The sequence below is a fragment of the Podarcis cretensis genome (assembly GCF_951804945.1).
Source record: "Podarcis cretensis genome assembly, chromosome: 13".
In the NCBI taxonomy this organism is placed as follows: domain Eukaryota; kingdom Metazoa; phylum Chordata; class Lepidosauria; order Squamata; family Lacertidae; genus Podarcis; species Podarcis cretensis.
Window position 1 is genome coordinate 28376062 of NC_137182.1, and position 19816 is coordinate 28395877.

Below are 19816 nucleotides of genomic sequence, written 5' to 3' on the forward strand. Positions count from 1 at the left end.
ACTATTAAGAGCAACAACAACCAGAAAACAACCAAAAAGTAAACCTTGATTCAGGACTCTCAAATGCTAAAGGATAAAGAATGGGTGGTACCATGAGGTAAGACTTAGGGGCAGGAGGCCAAAGCCCCACTCAGCAGGATGACAGGAGGATGACAGGAGGATGGCTTGTCACATTTTGAAGAAGGCAGTGACGACTGGTGCCCATTGCAATTGGTAGGTAGGAAGGCAGAGAAGGTGGATCTAGAACTGGTGACAGGAAGAGCCAATCCCTGACTGGGTGCAAATAAGAAGGCAGGCGGGGGGGGGGGCTGGCCGGCTGGCTGAGGATGGGCTTGAGGTTGGTGGGGCAGGCTCCCATTCGCCCTAATGGCACAATGTGTGTTGGAAGTCATATGACCATTTAAAGAGCCCTCCAATCAGACCATGAAGACCAGAGCCAGTGTGGTGTAGTGGTTAAGAGCGGTAGACTCGTAATCTGGTGAACCGGGTTCGCTTCCCCGCTCCTCCACATGCAACTGCTGGCTGACCTTGGGCAAGTCACACTTCTCTGAAGTCTCTCAGCCTCACTCACCTCACAGAGGGAAAGGAGAATGTTAGCTGCTTTGAGACTCCTCAAATCCAAACTCTTCTTCAGAGACTGAAGTTACCCCACTGTGGTACCATTGGAAAAAACCCAGAGTGTTTCCACAGTGTACTGTGGATAGGGATACACGAATCTGTCACTTTTGGTTTCAGTTCCCTATAAATCATAAACTAGTGAGGAAAAGGGAGAGAACTGAACCTTAGAGTGGAAACCATGAGAATCCGAAATTGGCAAAATTTACCCATCCCTACTCTCCACAGGATTCACAAACGGACTCTTCCTTGGTCTGGTTTCTTCCCAACTGCCAAGGTGTGTGCCAAGCGCCTCTGAGCTCAAAAAGGATCTGGGTGGGTACGCACATACACACAGGGGTCCCCTGCCTCAACACCACAGCGGATCCTAGCCAGAGCATTTGGGGTAGTGATGAGAGAGACAGCCCCGAAACGTGGGCACACACAGAACCAGAATGGATAGCCAGTGGCCATTTGTGCCACAGGTGCATCTTCTCTTTGCAGCGGCAAAAACTTGTAAAGGTTGAGATGGAGAGGGGAGGAGCTCCTTCCGATTGTGTTATTGCTGCTTCTGGATGGTAGAGTCAATCACTTGGGGCTTCACTCTTTTGCAGACCACCCAAGAGCCCCTATTTTCCAGGGACGTCCCTGATTTAGAGAAGCCGTCCTGGTTTCTGATTTGATCCCGGAATGTCCCGCTTTTCCTTAGGATGTCCCTATTTTCATTGGAGACATGTTGGAGGGTGTGGAATTATCTGACCCCCCGAGCTGTCTGAAGGCAATCCTGTAATAGGGAAGGTGCTTTTAAAAAAATGTTTACTGTTTTATTATGTTTTTATATATGTTGGAAGCTGCCCAGAGTGGCTGGGGCAACACAGTCAGATGGGTGGGGTATAAATAGTAAAAATATCCCATTATGGAACAGGACGCCCCTATTTTCTTCAGAGAAATGTTGGAGGGTATGTCTTTCAGAGATGTAATAAATGGGTTTCTTCCTGCAGCACCTCCGTGGTCCCTTCCTTCTCTCCCCAACCACCTTTCTATTCCTCCCAAGGAGGGATAGGAGTGGGAGGTCAAATGCAGGCCTCCAGACCCCTGGACCTGATCCTCAGTGTTCTCCCCAGGCCACGCCCCTTCCCCAGGCCACGCCCCTTCCCTAGGCCACACCCCCTCACCAGCCCTGCTTCTTTGTGCCATCCTCGAGTGTTTTTGCCTGGCTGAAATGTGTCATTGAACTCTCTTGCTTCCCAGCAAGGAAGGCAAGAGAGAGATGCCCGAGTGCATGTAGAAACTAGCCTCCTCTACAAAGGTAAAATTCACATCTGTGGGAGGTGTGTGAATTATGCTTTTCCAGTCCATACAGGGTAGGCTATTTCTTTTCTTCTTCTTTTTACTGCTATCACATTTACCACAAACAAACAAAAAAGAGCAGCGAGGAAACCTCTTTTTTTGTTGCTATTGCTAATTGCAGCAAGGAGGGGGCGGGGAGAGAGGATTTTTGTCAGAATCACGCCAGGGGAGGGTAGGGTTAAACCTCGAATCTGGATGGCAATTCCCCCTTGCCTGGGATTAATTTCTCTAATCCCCCCATGTGGCTGCAAGCCACTTGTATTTAACATATTGCGCAGTTCAGCCTTTATTTGTTTTAGTTTTTTTGCACTGCTGCTCTTTGTCCTAAGAGGTGAGACCAGTTCACAGATTTCCAAGTGGTTTGCTATCCTGGGACTGCTCAGAGCCATGCATTCCTGGCTGCTGCTGCTCCTACTCAGCTTCTGCATGAACACGGGCCTTTCAACCTCATCTCTGGGTCAATTCAAAGGGAGAACGGGGGTTAAAGCATGCAAATAAACACAAAGCAGGGCTCCAGGGTGTGAATTACAAAAAACAAAAAGCCTAGTCAGAAGTAGTGAGAATAGAACTGAGGGTTTTAAAGTGTTTCAAATGTGCGAACAGAAAGTTTGGTAAAAAGAGAAGTGAATCTGTTTTGGGATCTTCCGTTCCCCAGTCTCTCTCTCTCCGGCCTCTGAAGGGCCTCCTCATCTGAAGCCCAACAACCTAGCTCCTTGCCTCATTTTCTGGGCTTGCCAGCGGATCAGCCGAATGGCCTTCAGGCTGACGTGCAAGAGGGTATCATATTTGAAGACCATCTTGTAGAACGAGTCGGTCATCAAGGCCCCGGTGGGGTCGGCGTGCTTGAGAGCCGTCATGGGCGTGTAGATGGCGTTGGTCTGGTGGCGGAAGGGTGGCTTGGCCGTGGTGATGACCTTCAGCGTGTGCTGCGGAGGGAAACACAGGACACCCACGTAAATAAATGCCAGAGGACATCCACACAAAGGCAGAGCTGGGAAACCTGTGTCTCTGCAGATGGGGTTGCACTCCAAAGCCCATCCTCCCTCACAATGGTAACCCAACCCCCCAGCCTCATAATGATTTATTTTGCTCTTCTGATGCCTATTTATTGAGAGATTGCTGAAATCTGAGGTGCCAGAAAAAGCGGCCTCTAATTTTAGATGTGTGTGGCTGCTGGTTGTGGCTACTCACTCAGTTAAAGGAATCATAGGGCGGATCTACGCTCATCGTTTATAACGTTAAGGAAGGGTTAAGGAATGATTTTCATAATGCTTGTAATGTTAATACCTGAAGGAGCATCTCCACCTCCATCGTTCAGCCCAGACACTGAGGTCCAGCTCTGAGGGCCTTCTGGCGGTTCCCTCCCTGTGAGAAGTGAGGTTACAGGGATCCAGGCAGAGGGCCTTCTCAGTGGTGGCGCCCGCCCTGTGGAACGCCCTCCCATCAGATGTCAAGGAAATAAGCAGCTATCTAACTTTTAGAAGACATCTGAAGGCAGCCCTGTTTAGGGAAGCTTTTCATGTCTGATGTTTTATCACTTTATTATTATTATTATCATCATCAATTCTGTTGGTAGCTGCCCAGAGTGGCTGGAGAAATCCAGCCAGATGGGTGGGGAATGCATGAATAAATTATTATTATTATTATTATTATTATTATTATTATTATTATTATCATCATTATTATTATTATTAGACACCAGAGGAAGCTGCTGAGCAACCAGGAACCTGCAATAGAGAAACTCTGTTGTTACAGGGGGGGAAACAAGGTTAAGGAGCATTTTTTATTTGCCAGTATGTCCTGTGATGTTTTAGAACTATATATCTAATATAGTAGTAATAATATTAAAAAGGTCAGTGTAGATCCAGCCTTAGTTGATTAATCAATGGAACCTTCTAAAACTCTTACGATTAATCAGTTGACCACATCCGCTATATATTTTGGAAAGTTGTTTGTCTGATCTGTATGTGTTTGGGTACCTTAACCAAATTTTGCAAGATGGTTCCTGTGATTAAGGAGGTTTCCACCCGTGTTTGGATACAACTTGAATCAAGATGGCAGACTGCAACGTTAAATACTGCACTGTTGTGTTGTTGTTTTTTTGTTTCTTTGAATTCTTGAGCAACATTGGGTGAGAGACTGTTAATTTGCATCTAACCAGTTGGATGGGAGGCTGCCTGCTTTCAATGGGGTTACATTCCTTCTGAAGGAGCGGGTACAAAGTTTGGGGGTAATTTTGGATGCATTGCTGTTGCTTGAGGCTCGGGTAGCCTCAGTGGCACTCCTACCTGGACAGGGATAGCCTAACAACTACAACTCCCATCATCCCTAGCTAGCAGGGCCAGTGGACAGGAGCGATGGGAGTTGTAGTCTAACAATGTCGGGGCCCCCAAGCTTCAGAATGGTTGCTTTAGACATGTGCTTAAAGCTTTTATATTCTCACAGACTTTGCCTGTGGTGTGAACCAGGAAGGTTGTCCATTCTACTGAAGATGCTGTGCTGTTTTCCCCCTATGCTTGGTTCTACAAGTGCTTTCCAATCCTAAAATGTGCAGCGATCTGGAATTTTGTGTGTTGAGCAGCATAGGAATTCCTGCAAGTGATAATAATAATAATAATAATAATAATAATAATAATAATAATAATAAAAATAATAATAATAATGGCAGCCCTTGTCACACATAAAGAAGACGATAGTTTTTTTTCACCTCAGCTACATCTTCAGGGGTCTGACCCAAGCTGGAAAAGATGGCCTTGGAATTTTTCAGGTAGACATTGGTGAATATTTCTGCCGTCTCAGGATCCGTCTGGGAGTAGTCAGCTTTCTCTGCGTCTTCATAGACCTTCATCTCAAACTCGGTCACGACTGGGCCAGGCTCTATCAAACTGACACTACAAGCCAAGCACACAATATGTAAGGTTCATCCTTAAGCCAGGCATGCTTTTCTGGTGCCTGTGGGGTCCTCCCTCCATTTCGGCTGTGAGCAGTGGCATAGCGTGGGTTATCAGCACCCGGGGCAAGGCAAGTAATTTGCGCCCCCTAACCCATGGATTTGCGCCCCCAAACCCGTGGATTTGCGCCCCCTAACCCGTGGATTTCCCTAACCCCCAGATGTTGCGCCCGGTGCGGCCGGCCCCCCCTGCACCCCCCACGCTACGCCACTGGCTGTGAGGAAGGGAGCCACCATCTTCCAGAGGCACAGAAGAGGCCAAGTCAAGTTATGAGCAATTGTTGGAGGGAGTGGAAGTGGCAGTGAGAAACGGCTGCGCTCGATCCAGCCAAGTCATACGCAGAGTAAGCCCATTCAGATCAATACAGATGACTAACCTCAGTCACCCTGTCTATTCTGGGTATGACTGTAGTGAACCATGACTGAAAAAGCGGCTAATTTGGAAGCTATATTGGGGGGGGGGGGAGAAAGCCAACCCTAAATATACACTGTTCAAAATCCTTTATTTATGTAGGCCCCCCCCCCACATGTCTTAGCTCCCATTTGTGATTCTTAAAAAAGCTGGCTGGATTCACCATGGCCTGCTAGGAAAAGAGAAGAGAAGAGAAGAGAAAAGAGTCCAAAGGGAACCCCCACAGAATTATTAGAATTGCAGTTTCATGAGGGGAATAGGGATCTCCCAACAATTCTCAGCGCACTTAATAAACTACAGTTCCCAGAATTCTTTGGGGGTGGGAAGCCATGAATGCTTAAATCAGTACTAACTTAAATCAGCTAACTCAGAAATAGTACCTCGGGTTAAGAACTTTACTGCTTTAAATGTGTGGTGAGGTTGTCACCCCGCTTTGAGACAAATGAGCACTAAATCAACTTGAATTCTCCCTGTTTCCCCACTTACCCCTCCTGAAGAGCTGAACTACCCAAAGAGAGATGCTAACTCTGATCTGATCAGAGTGAATTTCGTCTGACCACCAGCTGTATTATCCTGTCAATAGCGCCACTATTCCCCATTATTTAAAGTGACTCTTTCAACTGGAAAAAAACTACCCCTGTTGAACTCCTTCCGCTTTTGCAGCTGTCGAAACTGAAGGAGACTTGCCAGAAATGCAAAAGAAGGCAACCCTAACTGTATAGGCATGGCAGGGGAGGAGAAGGGGTCTAAAAACATCACTTGCTGATTAGCCACTCACAAGATATTGAACTTGAGCGCCTGGATGATGAGGCTTTCGCAGAAGCCCTCAATGGCAAATTTGGAAGCTGTGTAGATGTCATTGAACACGATGCCTAAAAAAGAAGAGATTAGCAAGAAGCTGGACACAGACAAATCCTGCAGGTAGACCATTCTGATGGCCAAGTCAAACAAAATTAATTATGTCCTCGTTTATTCAGGCGTCAAATTTATTTTATGAGCCACTGGCTTTGACAACTTTCAGGCAACATTTCAATATAAAATGACAGTTATACAAGTTACAATGGAGGTGTGTGTGTGTGTGTGTACACATACACACACCTATACAGAGAGAGGGGGCATGCGTTCTATACAGAGTACAGTGGTACCTCTGGTTACATACACTTCAGGTTACAGATGCTTCAGGTTACAGACTCAGCTAACTCAGAAATAGTACCTCGGGTTAAGAACTTTACCTCAGGATGAGAACAGAAATCGTGCGCCAGTGGCACGGCAGCAGCGGGAGGCCCCATTAGCTAAAGTGGTACCTCAGGTTAAAAACAGTTTCAGGTTAAGAACGGGCCTCCAGAACGAATTAAGTTCTTAACCCAAGGTAACACTGTACTATAAAATCTTAACTTAAACAACAAAAAAAGACCTGCTATCTGCTTAAAAGTCTCCTACACCAGCCACCCTGATCCTTTTTTGCTACTTTCACATGGAGTTTCTGTGCAGCTAAAGTGTTTGGCACTCCAGACAGCAAGTGAATAAGCTACATTTTGAAGGTTTCTCACTCTCTCTCACACACACCCTCCCTGCAAAATGGGCTGGGATAAAAATTTCCAGTTTCCCCATATGTGTTAGCTGTTTACTTGCAGGGTTTTTTTTGTTTTTGTTTCTGGTTTTTGTTTTAGATGAGAAAATATTCAAGATTTGAGTCTGTCCTTCTGCCCCCTTGGGATTTACCCACCTCATTCTGCTGCACATGTGCAAACAAAGCCTTAGCTTGCTAAGAAAAAGATCTAGATCAGGCTTCCTCAAACTCAGCCCTCCAAATGTTTTTGGCCTACAACTCCCATGATCCCTAGCTAGCAAAACCAGTGGTCAGGGATGATGGGAATTGTAGTCTCAAAACATCTGGAGGACCGAGGTTGAGGAAGCCGGATCTAGACGATTTATTAAGAGGCTAGGTCTGTCAGTGGCTATTGATCCTAATGGGACGCAGGTGGCGCTGTGGGTTAAAGCCTCAGCGCCTAGGGCTTGCCGATCGAAAGGTCGGCGGTTCGAATCCCTGCGGCGGGGTGCGCTCCCGCTGCTCGGTCCCAGCGCCTGCCAACCTAGCAGTTCGAAAGCACCTCCGGGTGCAAGTAGATAAATAGGGACCGCTTACCAGCGGGAAGGTAAACGGCGTTTCCGTGTGCGGCTCTGGCTCTGGCTCTGGCTCTGGCCAGAGCAGCGATGTCACGCTGGCCACGTGACCCGGAAGTGTCTCCGGACAGCGCTGGCCCCTGGCCTCTTAAGTGAGATGGGCGCACAACCCCAGAGTCTGTCAAGACTGGCCCGTACGGGCAGGGGTACCTTTACCTTTACCTTTTATTGATCCTAATCTAAAGGGAGCCTCTGTTCAGAGAACATCACAAGAGCCCACTGCTTCTGAGGAAAGACCCACCTCGTCTAGCATCCTGTTCTCCGAGTGCCTAGGGTGCAACAGCTACCCTCTCCCCACCAGTGATTTTCAGCCTCTGGCATTCAGAGATATATTGCCTCTGACAGTGGAAACAGAACAGAGCCTTATCCTCCATGAATCTGTCTCTGGAGGTGGCCTACCTCAAAACATCAGATACTGGTGACAAACAACACAGAACGGCCATTGTGTTTTGCTGTTTGTGTGTTTCCCAGGAGATGGGAAAGTGCCTATATGTACCCTTTGACTGATTTAGCTTAGTAGGCAATGTTCTTATGGATGCAGTAGCCAGCCCTTTTAATAGTTATTCTGTTTTGTGTCTTCTTTTAAATATATCAATGGTATTTAACTGAGAGGGCAGCGTATAAACAACTTACTTATAAATAAGTAAGTAAGGCATTGAGGTTGAGGCACAGAAAGCAGGTGACATGGAAGACTTAGAGGAAGATGCACCAGTCAGGAATTTGGCAAAAAACGTTATTGTCTCTCTTCATAGGAAGACAACAGACACAGGGAACTCCTGACTCCACCCAGATGCAAATTACCTTGGTGCCACCTAGTGGGCTAAGCTGCATAATGCACTATCCACACAGAAAGGAAATTGCTTCTTAAAATCTGGGCTTGCGAACAAGGCTGGAAAAAAGCTTGTGTGAATGAAGACCTAGCCAAAAAAACAACAGCCTTACCTTGCAAACCCATGACACTGCTGATGACGACAATGTGGCCGCTCCGCCTTTTCTTCATGTCAGGGAGGACCTCCTTAATCATCCTCACCACGCCAAAGAAGTTGGTCTCCATGATGGCCTTCATCTCTTCGATGGTCTGGCACTCGATGGGACCAATAAGACCTACACCAGCGTTGTTGACTGCAGCAGGCAGACAAAAGATCTTATTGTGAACCCCACTCTTGGTGTTCAGTGAGAGGAAGGGAACAATGGAAACAGACTGGGGCTGAGGGAGTTGGAGTCCAGCAACATTTGAAGGGCTGCAGTTTCCCCATTCCCACTCTAGCCCAATGGTAGAGCCAATGTTACCCCATTCTAGCCCCTTCCCATGTTCTCAGACACTAGGGGAAACTGAGAACTAAGTGACTGCCACATTAAACTATGAGTGTGTAACTGTAGAGATGCAGACAGGTAATCCAGTTGGCGTTTCACAAGATATTAGAAGAGAAGAAGAAGAGTTTGGATTTGATATCCCGCTTTATCACTGCCCTAAGGAGTCTCAAAGCGGCTAACAATCTCCTTTCTCTTCCTTCCCCACAACAAACACACTGTGAGGTGAGTGAGGCTGAGAGACTTCAGAGAAGTGTGACTGGCCCAAGGTCACCCAGCAGCTGCATGTGGAGGAGCGGGGAAGCGAACCTGGTTCACCAGAATATGAGTCTACCGCTCTTAACCACTACACCACACTGGCTCCCATTAGGCCAGAGCTGTGTGTTTGTTGTCAGCTGCATGTCTGGGAATGGCCATCCCAAGACATTTTGTTGTCTGAGGCAATCAGAAAGTGGTGCTGCTCCCCTCGGCCTGCCAAAGTCACTGTGCAGAATACCTAAAACTGGTCAAGTTATTTTTGGACAGCTGAGGTGGAAAATCCCATCGGGGCCGTGCAAGTAACTTAGCATGCTAGTAAAAATGCAACAGATAACCATTTACTGGCCTTTTATGATACCTAAATTCAGTTGCCTTTCTCTACCTAATAGTGCGGACACACTTTTCTGGGAAATTTGGCTGCTTTTCCACCAAAGAAACGTGATGGGAGCAGGGCAGCTTCAGGGGGGCAGGGGAACGGTTAACCCTTTCTCCACCCACACTCTCTCCCACCAGACAAGATTCCAGAGCCGCCTTTCCATTTCTGGAATGCCAGGGTTTTATTTGGGGGTGAGGTGGGGAGCAGCAGTAGCAAAGATGACATTGCATCTGGTAAAATGAGCATTCTGCTGGGGGTTGTTTGACCTGCAGTCGTCTAGTCACGAGAGTCGCTCCTTCAGTCGCTCCTTCAGTCTCAAGCGATAACTGCACATGCACACCACCTTACTGCAAATTTTTAAGCAGCTACTGTGTGGTTTCTGAATGTCTGTTTACACCCACAGAGAGTGAACATTATTACCCTGCACAACTGTGATCTTTTGCTAAGGACCTAAGCAACCCTTGGCTTGAGTGTTGTTCTAGTAAATTCCTAATCCAATCTGGAAGGCTTTAGATTGGCATAGCACGATATGGGTCTAAGGAGTGTAGGCAAAATGGTCACATTGGACCCCATTGTTCCATAATTTTTCAGAGGACAATCCCCCTACACTACTCTATTTATCCCTACTGCCACCCATCTCTGGTTAACATTCTTGACCTACACAGATCACAATAATCTGACACGCAATGTCTTCTTCTTTTTCTTTAATCACAGTCCCAGACTTGCGAGAGGCTCTACTAGGAACCAATCTGGAATCTTGTGGATCTCTCAGGGCCCCCAGAAATGACTTGAGTCCCCAAGTCCCAAATTAGTAGACCCAATCTGAGTCACCCAATTTGAGTCTCACAAAAATTGACTAATGTTTTCTCCACCACCACCACTTTTTAAAAAGTGGTCAAGATCCTAGAGGAATAAAAATGAGTTCATAAGCGGATACCAAAAAAGCAAACTCATGGAGAATTTGTGGCGATGTGTCGTGGAACAAACCCATTGAAGAAGATAACAGTGGTTACTCAGACTTCGTTGCCCCCAAAATGTAGGCTCACCACTGGGTGTGTGTAGGAATTAGCATACATGTGCACAATGTAAACATCTAAGGAAGTCCTAAGCAAGTCCTTCCATCCCCATCATCCTACTGCTGTTGCTGCTACCTCACCCCAAGTTTTCCTTCTGGGCTAAAAAGAAAAAGAGAGCCCACACTTATTTTTGGTGGGGCGGGGGTTCTGATTCACTGTGCTCCACCTTCTAACACAATCCTTACTGTGGGCGACAGATAATGCAGCAAACCTTTCAGATACTCACTGAGGATGTCAATATGCCGTTGGGGGATGCTGTTGACACAGCTGCGGATGGATTTCTCGTCGCAGACATCCAGCTGTTTGATCTCCAGCGTCTTGTTGAGAGCAGCCCCCGCAGCAGTTTCCAGCTTCTCCTTCTTGGCCACATTCCTCATTGTGGCAATCACTGGAACACAGGAGCTTTCGTCACTCAGTCGCAAACCATCCTTGGTTCCACTCCGACTTTGAGACCAAAGCTTTTACATTGCATCTCACCCAAATTGCCAAACCCTCATAGCCGGGGCTATAAAGGACATTTTTTTAATTTCCAAAGTACCCAACCTAAGTCGCCAACTTTTAAACTGGCTGCAGGAGCTGTGCTCTAGTTATCTACTGCTTGGACTACTGCAATGCGCTCTGCCTTTGAAGGTGACCCGGAAACTGCAATTAATCCAGAATGCGGCAGCTAGATTGGTGACTGGGAGTGGCTGCTGGGACCACATAACACTGGTCCTGAGAGATCTGCATTGGCTCCAATTCGATTCCGAGCACAATTCAAAGTGTTTGTGCTGACCTTTAAAGCCCTAAACGGCCTTGGACCTGTATACCTGAAGGAGCGTCTCCACCCCCATCGTTCAGCCCGGACACTGAGATCCAGCGCCAAGGGCCTTCTGGTGGTTCCCACATTGCGAGGTTACAGAGAACCAGACAGAGGGCCTTCTTGGTAGTGGCGCCCGCCCTGTGGAACACCCTCCCACCAGATGTCAAGGAAATAAGCAGCTATCTTATTTTTAAAAGACATCTGAAGGCAGCCCTGTTTAGGGAAGTTTTTAATATTTAATGCTGTATTGTTTTTAACACTCAATTGGGAGCCACCCAATAATAAATTATTATTATTATTATTATTATTATTATTATTATTATTATTATTATTAATTATTATTATTATTATTATTATTTTCATCAACAGTGTGGCCTAAAGCCTTCAGCTGATGGATGATGTTTATTTCTATGTTATGATATAGTTCACCTGCTAATTTCAGTGTATCATGCTGCTGTTAAGGGCACAATGGCAGACTTGTCCCCGTTCCCCGCCCCCCCCTTTTCCTGGTGTTCAAGTTGGCAACCCTAAACCACAGTTCCAAATTTCAATCCTGGAAGTTCAGGTTTTCAAAATGGCTGAACAGAAAACCTGGGAGTTCAGGTTTGGTGTATGGTTTTTTTTAGATGTAATTTAAGTCTGAGTTTCCAATTAAAACTGGAGCTAGAGAATAGAAGGCAGTAGACAAAATCGACAGATTTTAATTCTTTAGCAGCTGTAAGGTGATGCATCACCAGAATCAAATTTAAAAGCTACTACAATACAATCAGCAGCTAATTAAAAAGCTCGCAGCCAGACTACTAATGATCCCCGCATTTGTTTGATAGCACACTCATTCTAGGAAACACTCAAAACCAGAGTTGGAAGCTCAGCACTGTGCAGTCAGAATAATAATAATAATAATAATAATAATAATAATAATAATAATAATATTTATATCCCACCCATTTGGCTGAGTTTCCCCAGCCACTCTGGGCCGCTCCCAACAGAATATTAAAAACACAATAAAACATCAAACATTAAAAACTTCCCTAAACAGGATGTTAAGAGATGGTCCTGTCTCAGGGGTACAGGGCATGTTACAGCCTTCAGGTAACTATTTCTTATATCCATGGCAAGTTCATTGGATCAACATGCTGGCAACTATGAATATAAACAATTAAACAGAATTATGCATTTAATTTGGAATTTACCTTTTCGCTCCATTTTAAATTGTCGTTTTGGTGTTGCATTAAGTATTTGCTTTCAAATTGCGTAATTGTTTTGTTCTTACCCACCCTGGGACGTCATGGCGAAGGGAGGGTAAGAAGTTGAAGATAAGATAGGTGCCCTGAATACCCTCATCCAGGCTAGCAAAGGGCTCTCTACACCACCACCATCCATGCTAAATGCTGGAGACTTAGAAGTGATTCCAACGGGAAAGAAATTGGAAAAGCAAACAACCTGATCATGTCATTTTGTGTAGCTGCATCAGATTAAAAGGAAGCTAGGCAGAGAAAAAATTCAGTTTAATTATCTATATTGTACACATTTTTTAAAAAATGTTGTTTCATAAAACACTGTTTAAAGAAGCTCACCTTTGAACCTTCTCTGCTTGTCCTGTGCTAGTTTCACAGCCAATGCCAGCCCAATCCCGGATGAGCATCCTGTTATCAATACAACTTTGGGAGCCATGGTGGCTTGTGCTGAGGAGGCAGATGTAGCCTCCAGAGACCAGGCAGTGGCTCCTCTGACTCCTATAGAGAAGGCTGTGGGCTTCTGGCAGCTCTGCGATTTGCCCTCTCATCTTCCCCAGTGGGTCCTCTTCAAGGATCTTAAAAAAGGCCAGCTAATTGGCCAACTCCCAAGGCCTTAATCTCCTGGCCATTGCTAAATCCCAAATGGATTTGCATGGCAAATCCTGCCTAATCACTTCCAGGCCCGACCACTCGTGATGCACAAACAAAACCACGAGACTTGGCACACGGTATGCGAACAGGGAAATGACATTGCCCAGAGTGCCTTGCAAGAAGCATCACCCAGCATGCTTTGCTTTTAGGATCCCCATACCGAAATTTCAAGTGTAACCAATGCCATGGTGCTGGGCTGGAGGAAATCAACAGTGACACTCCTTTCTGACGCAGTCTTTTTTTTTAATGTGATGGTATCTGGGTGATTCAGTATCTAGAGAGGCCCAAAGAGTAGCACTGAGAGGCGAAACTGATATATCAGTAACGAAAACGGAGGAAACCCGGCGTTGGCTTCACGCTCATTCCTGCCACAAGGGCTGTTAAGGATAGGGAAACAAAAAGTTATCAAACATAAACTTTTATTTATGAATAAGAAGTTTTGTGTGTCTTAGATAAATAAAGAGATAAAATAATCTGTTGATTCTTTACAGGGTGATCTCTGCTATTCATTTAATTGGCTGCTCTTAGCTTGTTCTTTTCTCACAACTGATCTTGTGTACAAAATCAAAGCAAATGTATGAAAAAAAATACAATTTATTATCATCACTTATATATATATATACACAACTCATCACAGTAGATACTGGCCTTATAGATTTGCACGACATTAGTGGCAGAGCCTTCCTGCTTCTCCCCCTCCCTATCCCAGGGTGTTTTTAAAATCCCCTTTCATGTAAGGGGAGAAAACCAATTCTTCCTATCTCGATTCCTTGCCTGTGATTCTTAGATGCAATAGCACAAGCCAACTCACGGCAAAACCCAACAGCTTGAGAGGATGAGAGCTGGGGATTATAGCACAGTGGTATTGGCCATATTGCACCAAATATCCAATAAGAATGCTGGCGGTGTGTGTGTGTCGAGATCTTTGGGTTTAAATGTATTCAGAATAGGGTATCCGGAGAGAGTGCTGAAAGGAATATCCCTGTGTATTCGAGTGGGGGGAGCAGCTAGGACTAGAATCAAGCAACTTCAAATCTGTGTTCCTCTGCTTTTCTGTGCAAAAAGACGTTTGGGACTGCAGACTGAAGAGATCCCTGGGAAAGGATAGCCTCCAGGGCGATGCCAATAACCCACCCACCCATCCTGTGTGCCTCTTCCAATCTGGCAGAGCTATAAAAAGTTCCAGTGCAGGCTTGGTCTTTGCCTGGACAACAGCTGGCGGGGGGGCGGGAACAGCTCAGTCGGTAGCACTTAAAACTCTAATCTCAGGGTCTTTTTCCTTTTCATCTTCAGCTACTGTCGCTGGATTCCCTCCTGACTCTCTACCAGCCTTCTGCCCATGGGCCCAGCATCCCAAGAGGAGACTGCCGCTTTAAATAAGCTGCAATGCCAAGCACCAGAGAGGCAGGCAAACCTCTGTCGCTGTTGTTAAAAGAGAGCTGGAAGTTAGCGTGCAAGAGGCATCGCTTCCCATGGCGTGTGCATCCAATATTTCTTTTGTCCCCTGCTGTTGCCTCTGGTCAAACAGGTTTTCGAAGCGATGCAAAACCCACAACAAACCTGAAAGGCAACTCCCAGAAAAGGAGAACACATTAGGAGGCAGGAGGACTGAAGTAGCAGCAAAATCTCTTGCGTGCAGTACCAAAACAAGCCCTGGATCAGAGATGTACACAAAGCCCCAAAGTGGAGCGGGACACTCAGCGGTCAGACGGACACCAGTTCCCTTTCATGGCGGAAGCCGCCCGCCAACAGAGCCATGTCCTCTTAAGAAGTGAAGTGCAATTGCCGCGACCTCGAATGCTCAGAATCCGGAGGCTTCCGATGACAGTGTGGTGGTGGAATGGGAAGGTTCAAATCGGGTCGCTTGCAGCAGCTGAAGTTTATTAAGGAGCAATTCAAAGTTCGGAGTCGATCCCGGTGTACAGAGTTCAAAAAAGACCTGCTCCCCAGACCCCCCCTCCCTGTCACCGGCCATGGCCAATCTGTGGGCACAGGGAAAGGCCGCTTGGGAAGACAGCCTATCATAAGGCAACGCTTGTGCAGTAGTGCTTCAGCTTGCAAGGCAAGATGCCGCGGTTGATCTGGTGGAATTCCACCAGCTGGATCAAGTCAGCAAAGCGAGTCTGGCCGTCGTCCATGGTGTAGTAGAGGTGTCCGTCTTCCTCACTCTGAAACCCACAAAAGACGGTAAGCCGCCGGCAGGAGGGGAAGGCGCAGAAGAGAATAAAGCAGGGGTTTTCAACCTGGTCCCTACTGCCCATTAGTGGGTTCTACGGCACAAGCTAAATCCTCCTTCCACTGAGCACTGGTGGGCGGTAAGGAAATTTTACCATCAAGAAAGATGCATTAGTGGGCGGTAGGTATAAAAAGGTTGACTACCCCTGGAGTAAAGCAAGGCTGCGGTGGAGTCTGGGCTCAGTTTTCGGGAGCACACAAAATAGTAGTAACTGTGCTGCAGGCCAGGGCCATGTTCCAACCCCCCTGCCCTTGCTCTCCACAACTAGTATTAGGGTCCAGGCTGGCTTGGGGCGGGGGGAGCGCTGGAAAAGGGGTATTGCCGAGATGTCTTTCCTGCCTTATACCAGGCTGAACAAAATAAAAAAAATCCTTCCAGTAGCATCTTAGAGACCAACTAAGTTTGTTATTGGTACGAGCTTTCGTATGCATGCAAAGTTCTTCAGATACATGCACACGAACGCTCATACCAAGAACAAACTTAGTTGGTCTCTAAGGTGCTACTGGAAGGAATTTTTTTTATTTTGTTTCGACTACGGCAGACCAACACGGCTACCTACCTGTAACTTATACTAGGCTGGTTTGCTTAATTATGTTCATTATTTTGAAGCCTGTCTGGTAACCACGTTCCCTCGAACTCAAGATATCTCTGTCTCTTTCTCACTCTCTCTTGTGCACACTTCCCCCCCCCCCAGCTTCTAAGTCTGTTTCCCTGCTCACGCAAAGCGGGCTGCCTGCAGGTGCAAGGAGCTCGTGCATATCTTGGTTTATTTCCTAAGCCAGGAATTGACTGTCCAAATGCAGCTGTTATAAAGGCAAGCTTTGTACGTTCTTTCATGCGACCACTTACCGGAAGGATAAGATAGTGCTTCACCTTCTGCAGGTGGCAGAGGGACAAGACAAAACCTTTGGGGTTCCTCTGACTCTCCCGCAGCAGGAAGACCCTGCAAACGACAAGACAATAGGAAGGCTGTTAAAAGCACATTGTGCCTCTTCCTCCACCCACAAGAAGGAGCAGTGCAGATGTGAGCCGAGGTCCAACCCCGCGGCCCTCTCGCACTAACATCTTCATGGGTCCATGCTCATGACTACCACACCACTAACACTCAGTTCTGGTCCCCACCTCCTGAAAAAAAATGATTTCAGGCTTGCATGAGTCACATGGAGCTATTGCTGTCAAGATATCTCTTGCTGAGTGCATGATCTGGATCGCATGGGTTGGTTGAGGGTAGGAAGGGGTAATTATGGTGGTGGGCAAATGGCTTGGCCTCCGGGAAGCTGACCTTCAAGTCTCTAAGGCTGCAGGTATATTTGCACCTAAAAGGTAAAGGTAAAGGTACCCCTGCCCGTACGGGCCAGTCTTGACAGACTCTGGGGTTGTGCGCCCATCTCACTTAAGAGGCCAGGGGCCAGCGCTGTCCGGAGACACTTCTGGGTCATGTGGCCAGCGTGACATCGCTGCTCTGGCGAGCCAGAGTCGCACACGGAAACGCCATTTACCTTCCCGCTGGTAAGCGGTCCCTATTTATCTACTTGCACCCGGAGGTGCTTTCGAACTGCTAGGTTGGCAGGCGCTGGGACCGAGCAGCGGGAGCGCACCCCACCGCAGGGATTCGAACCGCCGACCTTTCGATCGGCAAGCCCTAGGCGCTGAGGCTTTAACCCACAGCGCCACCTGGGAGTAAACACAGTCAGTATTACTCAGTGCTTAAAGTGGGGGTGGGTGGGGAGGAAGGAAGGAAGTGAGATGGTTTCATTTCAAATTAAGCCCAACTCTTTAGCCTGTGGCTCATTCGCCATTTTTATAACCATGCAAACCTCGTGGTACTCCAAATATTGTTGGACTACAACTCGCATCATCGCTGACCATCAGCCATTCTGGCTGGGATAGATGGGAGTTCAACAGCATTTGGGAGGGTCGCAGGTTCTCTGCCCCTAATGTGATCTATTTGCCAGTTAAGCCTGACTTCATAGATTATAGTCTGTTATAAACCATAACCAAGAAAAGAGAGTTACTACATGAAGTCAAAATCATGAATGAACGTATAGTCGTACCTTGGATCCCAAACGCCTTGCGACTTGAACGTTTTGGCTCCCAAACACCACAAACCTGGAAGTGAGTGTTTTGGTTTGTGAACGTTTTTTGGAACCTGAATGTCCATTGCGGGTTCCGTGGCTTCTGATTGGCTGCAGGAGCTTCCTGCAGCCAATCAGAAGCCACGCCTTGGTTTACGAACGTTTTGGAAGTTGAACAGACTTCTGGAACAGATTCCGTTCGGCTTCCAAGGTACGACTGCAATTCATTCAAGAACTGGAAGAGGCAGCAGGTGGACAGGCAGGTGGGCAGTTAGAAAGAAAGTTTCCTCTTCCCCTAAGGTACAAGGCCGCATCCCCAAGGCTGGTTTGGGAAGTGGTTTGAACACAAGGTTAGCCACAACCCACAGTTATCCTGTTGTTTCCTACGAAATACTCCATATTGGTGCATTTTCAACAAAGCCACTCTTAATCCGCATTGAGAAGAAGAATGGCCAACTGCGTTTCAAGCCGGCAAAGTGCTCACAGCCTAAGCCTGGCAGAGGCTCTGCTGGGATGGGCTTCAGTTGCTTGAGAAAGAAGATTCTGTCTTTGCAACTGCCTGCCTCTCCCAGCTCTAGCCTGGGTCAAATGGCTTTTAGCAATATTGATGTAATCCCGTTCCGTACAATAACCCTGGGATGGGAAGGGTTGGCACTATGTGCGAGTATGCAGGCATATAGGATTGTGTTGCACAAGCGTTGTGCGTTGGAGAGACGTAGCAAGCAGCCTACCCGTCCACCAGTCCCTGCTGAACGATAAGGCGCTGGGTGTCTTCTCTAGAAATGTGTCCGTGGAACCATGGCTGGGTTCTGTGGATGGCTGTGGGAGGAATGGAAAGAGCTTTCAGAAACTCAGCCTTGATTGGAGTGTTAAGAACGTATTTGTTAGCAATCACAAGCCCTAGTCTCTGCAATGAGGGTTGCTAGGGTTCAAGATAACTGGAAAACCCATCCCTTCGTCCTAGACATGTGGGGCTAGCCAGGATTATTTGGCACTGGCAGATAGAGCAATGCAGCATTTACACCCTCAGCAGCCTGGTGTACCCCTTCCTCTCACTTCATATGAGCCAGCATTGGGTCTTGGCACTGGAGTCAAGCGCCATGGCTGTGCTGTAGCTCAGATGAAACATATAAATCTGCACATGCACAGAGACACACTTATCCAGCCTGCCCCTTCACATGTTCAACATTTCATGCAATGGAATTTATAGATGGTGGCACAGCCAGATGCGAGCTGTAGCCTGGCTTCAGATGAGCCCCACAAAGCTTGGCCCCCTTTATCTAAATTAGACAAAAAAAAATTAAAAAGTCTGTCACTTAATTACAATCCTCTCTAAAGTTGTGCACAAGAAATTTAATGCAAAAAAAAAATAATAATAATCAGTTATAAAAACCAGAAATCAGCTAAAATGCCTGCTGGGATTTAGGGCAGAATTGTTGAATTGGAAGGGACTGTGAGGGTAGTCCAACCCTCTGCATTTTTGCCCAACATCAAATCCATGACTCTGAGACCAAGAGTCTCGTGCTCTACAGGCTAAGCTATCCTTGCCCCTCCCTGAACCTCTGCTATCAACCGTTCACTGGCTGTTATACTACATTTTCAAACAAAGAAGGGGTTGTGTTTTACGCCAGTGATCTGCGACAGGTGAGAGGGCCACAGCGCAGTGTCAGAGCACGCAGAAGGTGCCAGCTTCAATCCTTGGCATTTCCAGGTAGGACTGGGAGAGATGGCCTGTCTGGGGAATTGCCGCCAGTCAGTTGTAGGTGATACTGTGCTGGTTGGAGCCGAAGGCAGCAGCTCCAAGTGGTTGGAGCACAAGGCAGCGCCCAGGGTCCCTCGGTACTCACCAGCACTGAACGAGGAGCTCTGGAACGGGGTCGGCAGGCTGTATCGGTGCGTCGTCTTCTTCTGAAGCGTGGTGGGAAAAACAGTGGAGGTTGTTTCAGGTATGTTAAACTTGCCATGTTAATTATCATTTCCCTGTTCCATGTAGGAGTGCCCCCCCCAATAGCAATATGTTTGTTTATGTTAAATTCTGAATTTGGACAGGTGGTCATGCCAGCAGTCTGCTGCAGCACAAAGAACAAAGAGTGCTGGTGCTGACCTTTAAAGCCCTAAATGGCCTCGGTCCAGTATACCTGAAGGAGTGTCTCCACCCCCATCGTTCTGCCTGGACACTGAGGTCCAGGTTCGAGGGCCTTCTGGCGGTTCCCTCACTTCAATAAGCCAAGTTACAGGGAACCAGGCAGAGGGCCTTCTCGGTAGTGGCACCCGCCCTGTGGAAGGCCCTCCCACCAGATGTC

The 19816-nt window shown here is 47.1% G+C and overlaps 3 protein-coding genes across 12 annotated transcripts in view; 1 reads left to right on the plus strand and 2 right to left on the minus strand.

Moving 5' to 3' along the window:
* The window catches only part of IKZF3 (IKAROS family zinc finger 3), an 84550-nt gene extending 69945 nt beyond the window's left edge, over positions 1–14605 (plus strand). For all 3 annotated transcript variants that reach the window (XM_079948802.1, XM_079948801.1, XM_079948803.1), the window contains exon 9: positions 14124–14605. The gene's annotated coding sequence lies outside the window, so the exon portion shown is untranslated. The remainder of the gene's footprint in view (positions 1–14123) is intronic.
* On the minus strand, positions 2499–13311 carry LOC307200331 (retinol dehydrogenase 8-like). Of its 2 annotated transcripts, none has more exons than XM_079948878.1 (6): positions 12891–13311; positions 10738–10899; positions 8433–8612; positions 6085–6178; positions 4652–4835; positions 2499–2870 (listed from the first exon to the last, which is right to left on the minus strand). In XM_079948878.1, the coding sequence occupies exons 1-6, from the start codon at positions 12985–12987 to the stop codon at positions 2631–2633; spliced, it is 957 nt and encodes a 318-aa protein (XP_079805004.1). In that variant the 5' UTR covers positions 12988–13311; the 3' UTR covers positions 2499–2630. The 2 variants fall into 2 exon arrangements, with proteins under 2 accessions (XP_079805004.1, XP_079805005.1); XM_079948879.1 differs by lacking the exon at positions 12891–13311 and adding an exon at positions 12507–12834.
* GRB7 (growth factor receptor bound protein 7) overlaps positions 13779–19816 on the minus strand; it is an 84469-nt gene continuing 78431 nt past the window's right edge. For all 7 annotated transcript variants that reach the window (XM_079948741.1, XM_079948739.1, XM_079948740.1 and 4 more), the window contains 4 exons: positions 19361–19421; positions 18245–18332; positions 16288–16381; positions 13779–15370 (listed from right to left, as the gene is read on the minus strand). In XM_079948741.1, the coding sequence (XP_079804867.1) occupies positions 15224–15370; positions 16288–16381; positions 18245–18332; positions 19361–19421 (390 nt within the window). In that variant the 3' untranslated portion in view covers positions 13779–15223. The remainder of the gene's footprint in view (positions 15371–16287; positions 16382–18244; positions 18333–19360; positions 19422–19816) is intronic.

Excerpts from the sequence above, each read along its gene's own strand:
- LOC307200331 (XM_079948878.1), bottom strand. The coding sequence starts at position 12,987 with ATGGCTCCCAAAGTTGTATTGATAACAGGATGCTCATCCGGGATTGGG. Across the intron at positions 4,836-6,084 it reads GCGCTCAAGTTCAATATCTT|TGTCAGTTTGATAGAGCCTG; the intron begins GTGAGTGGCTAA and ends CTTGGCTTGTAG. Across the intron at positions 2,871-4,651 it reads CCCCTGAAGATGTAGCTGAG|CACACGCTGAAGGTCATCAC; the intron begins GTGAAAAAAAAC and ends TTCCCTCCGCAG.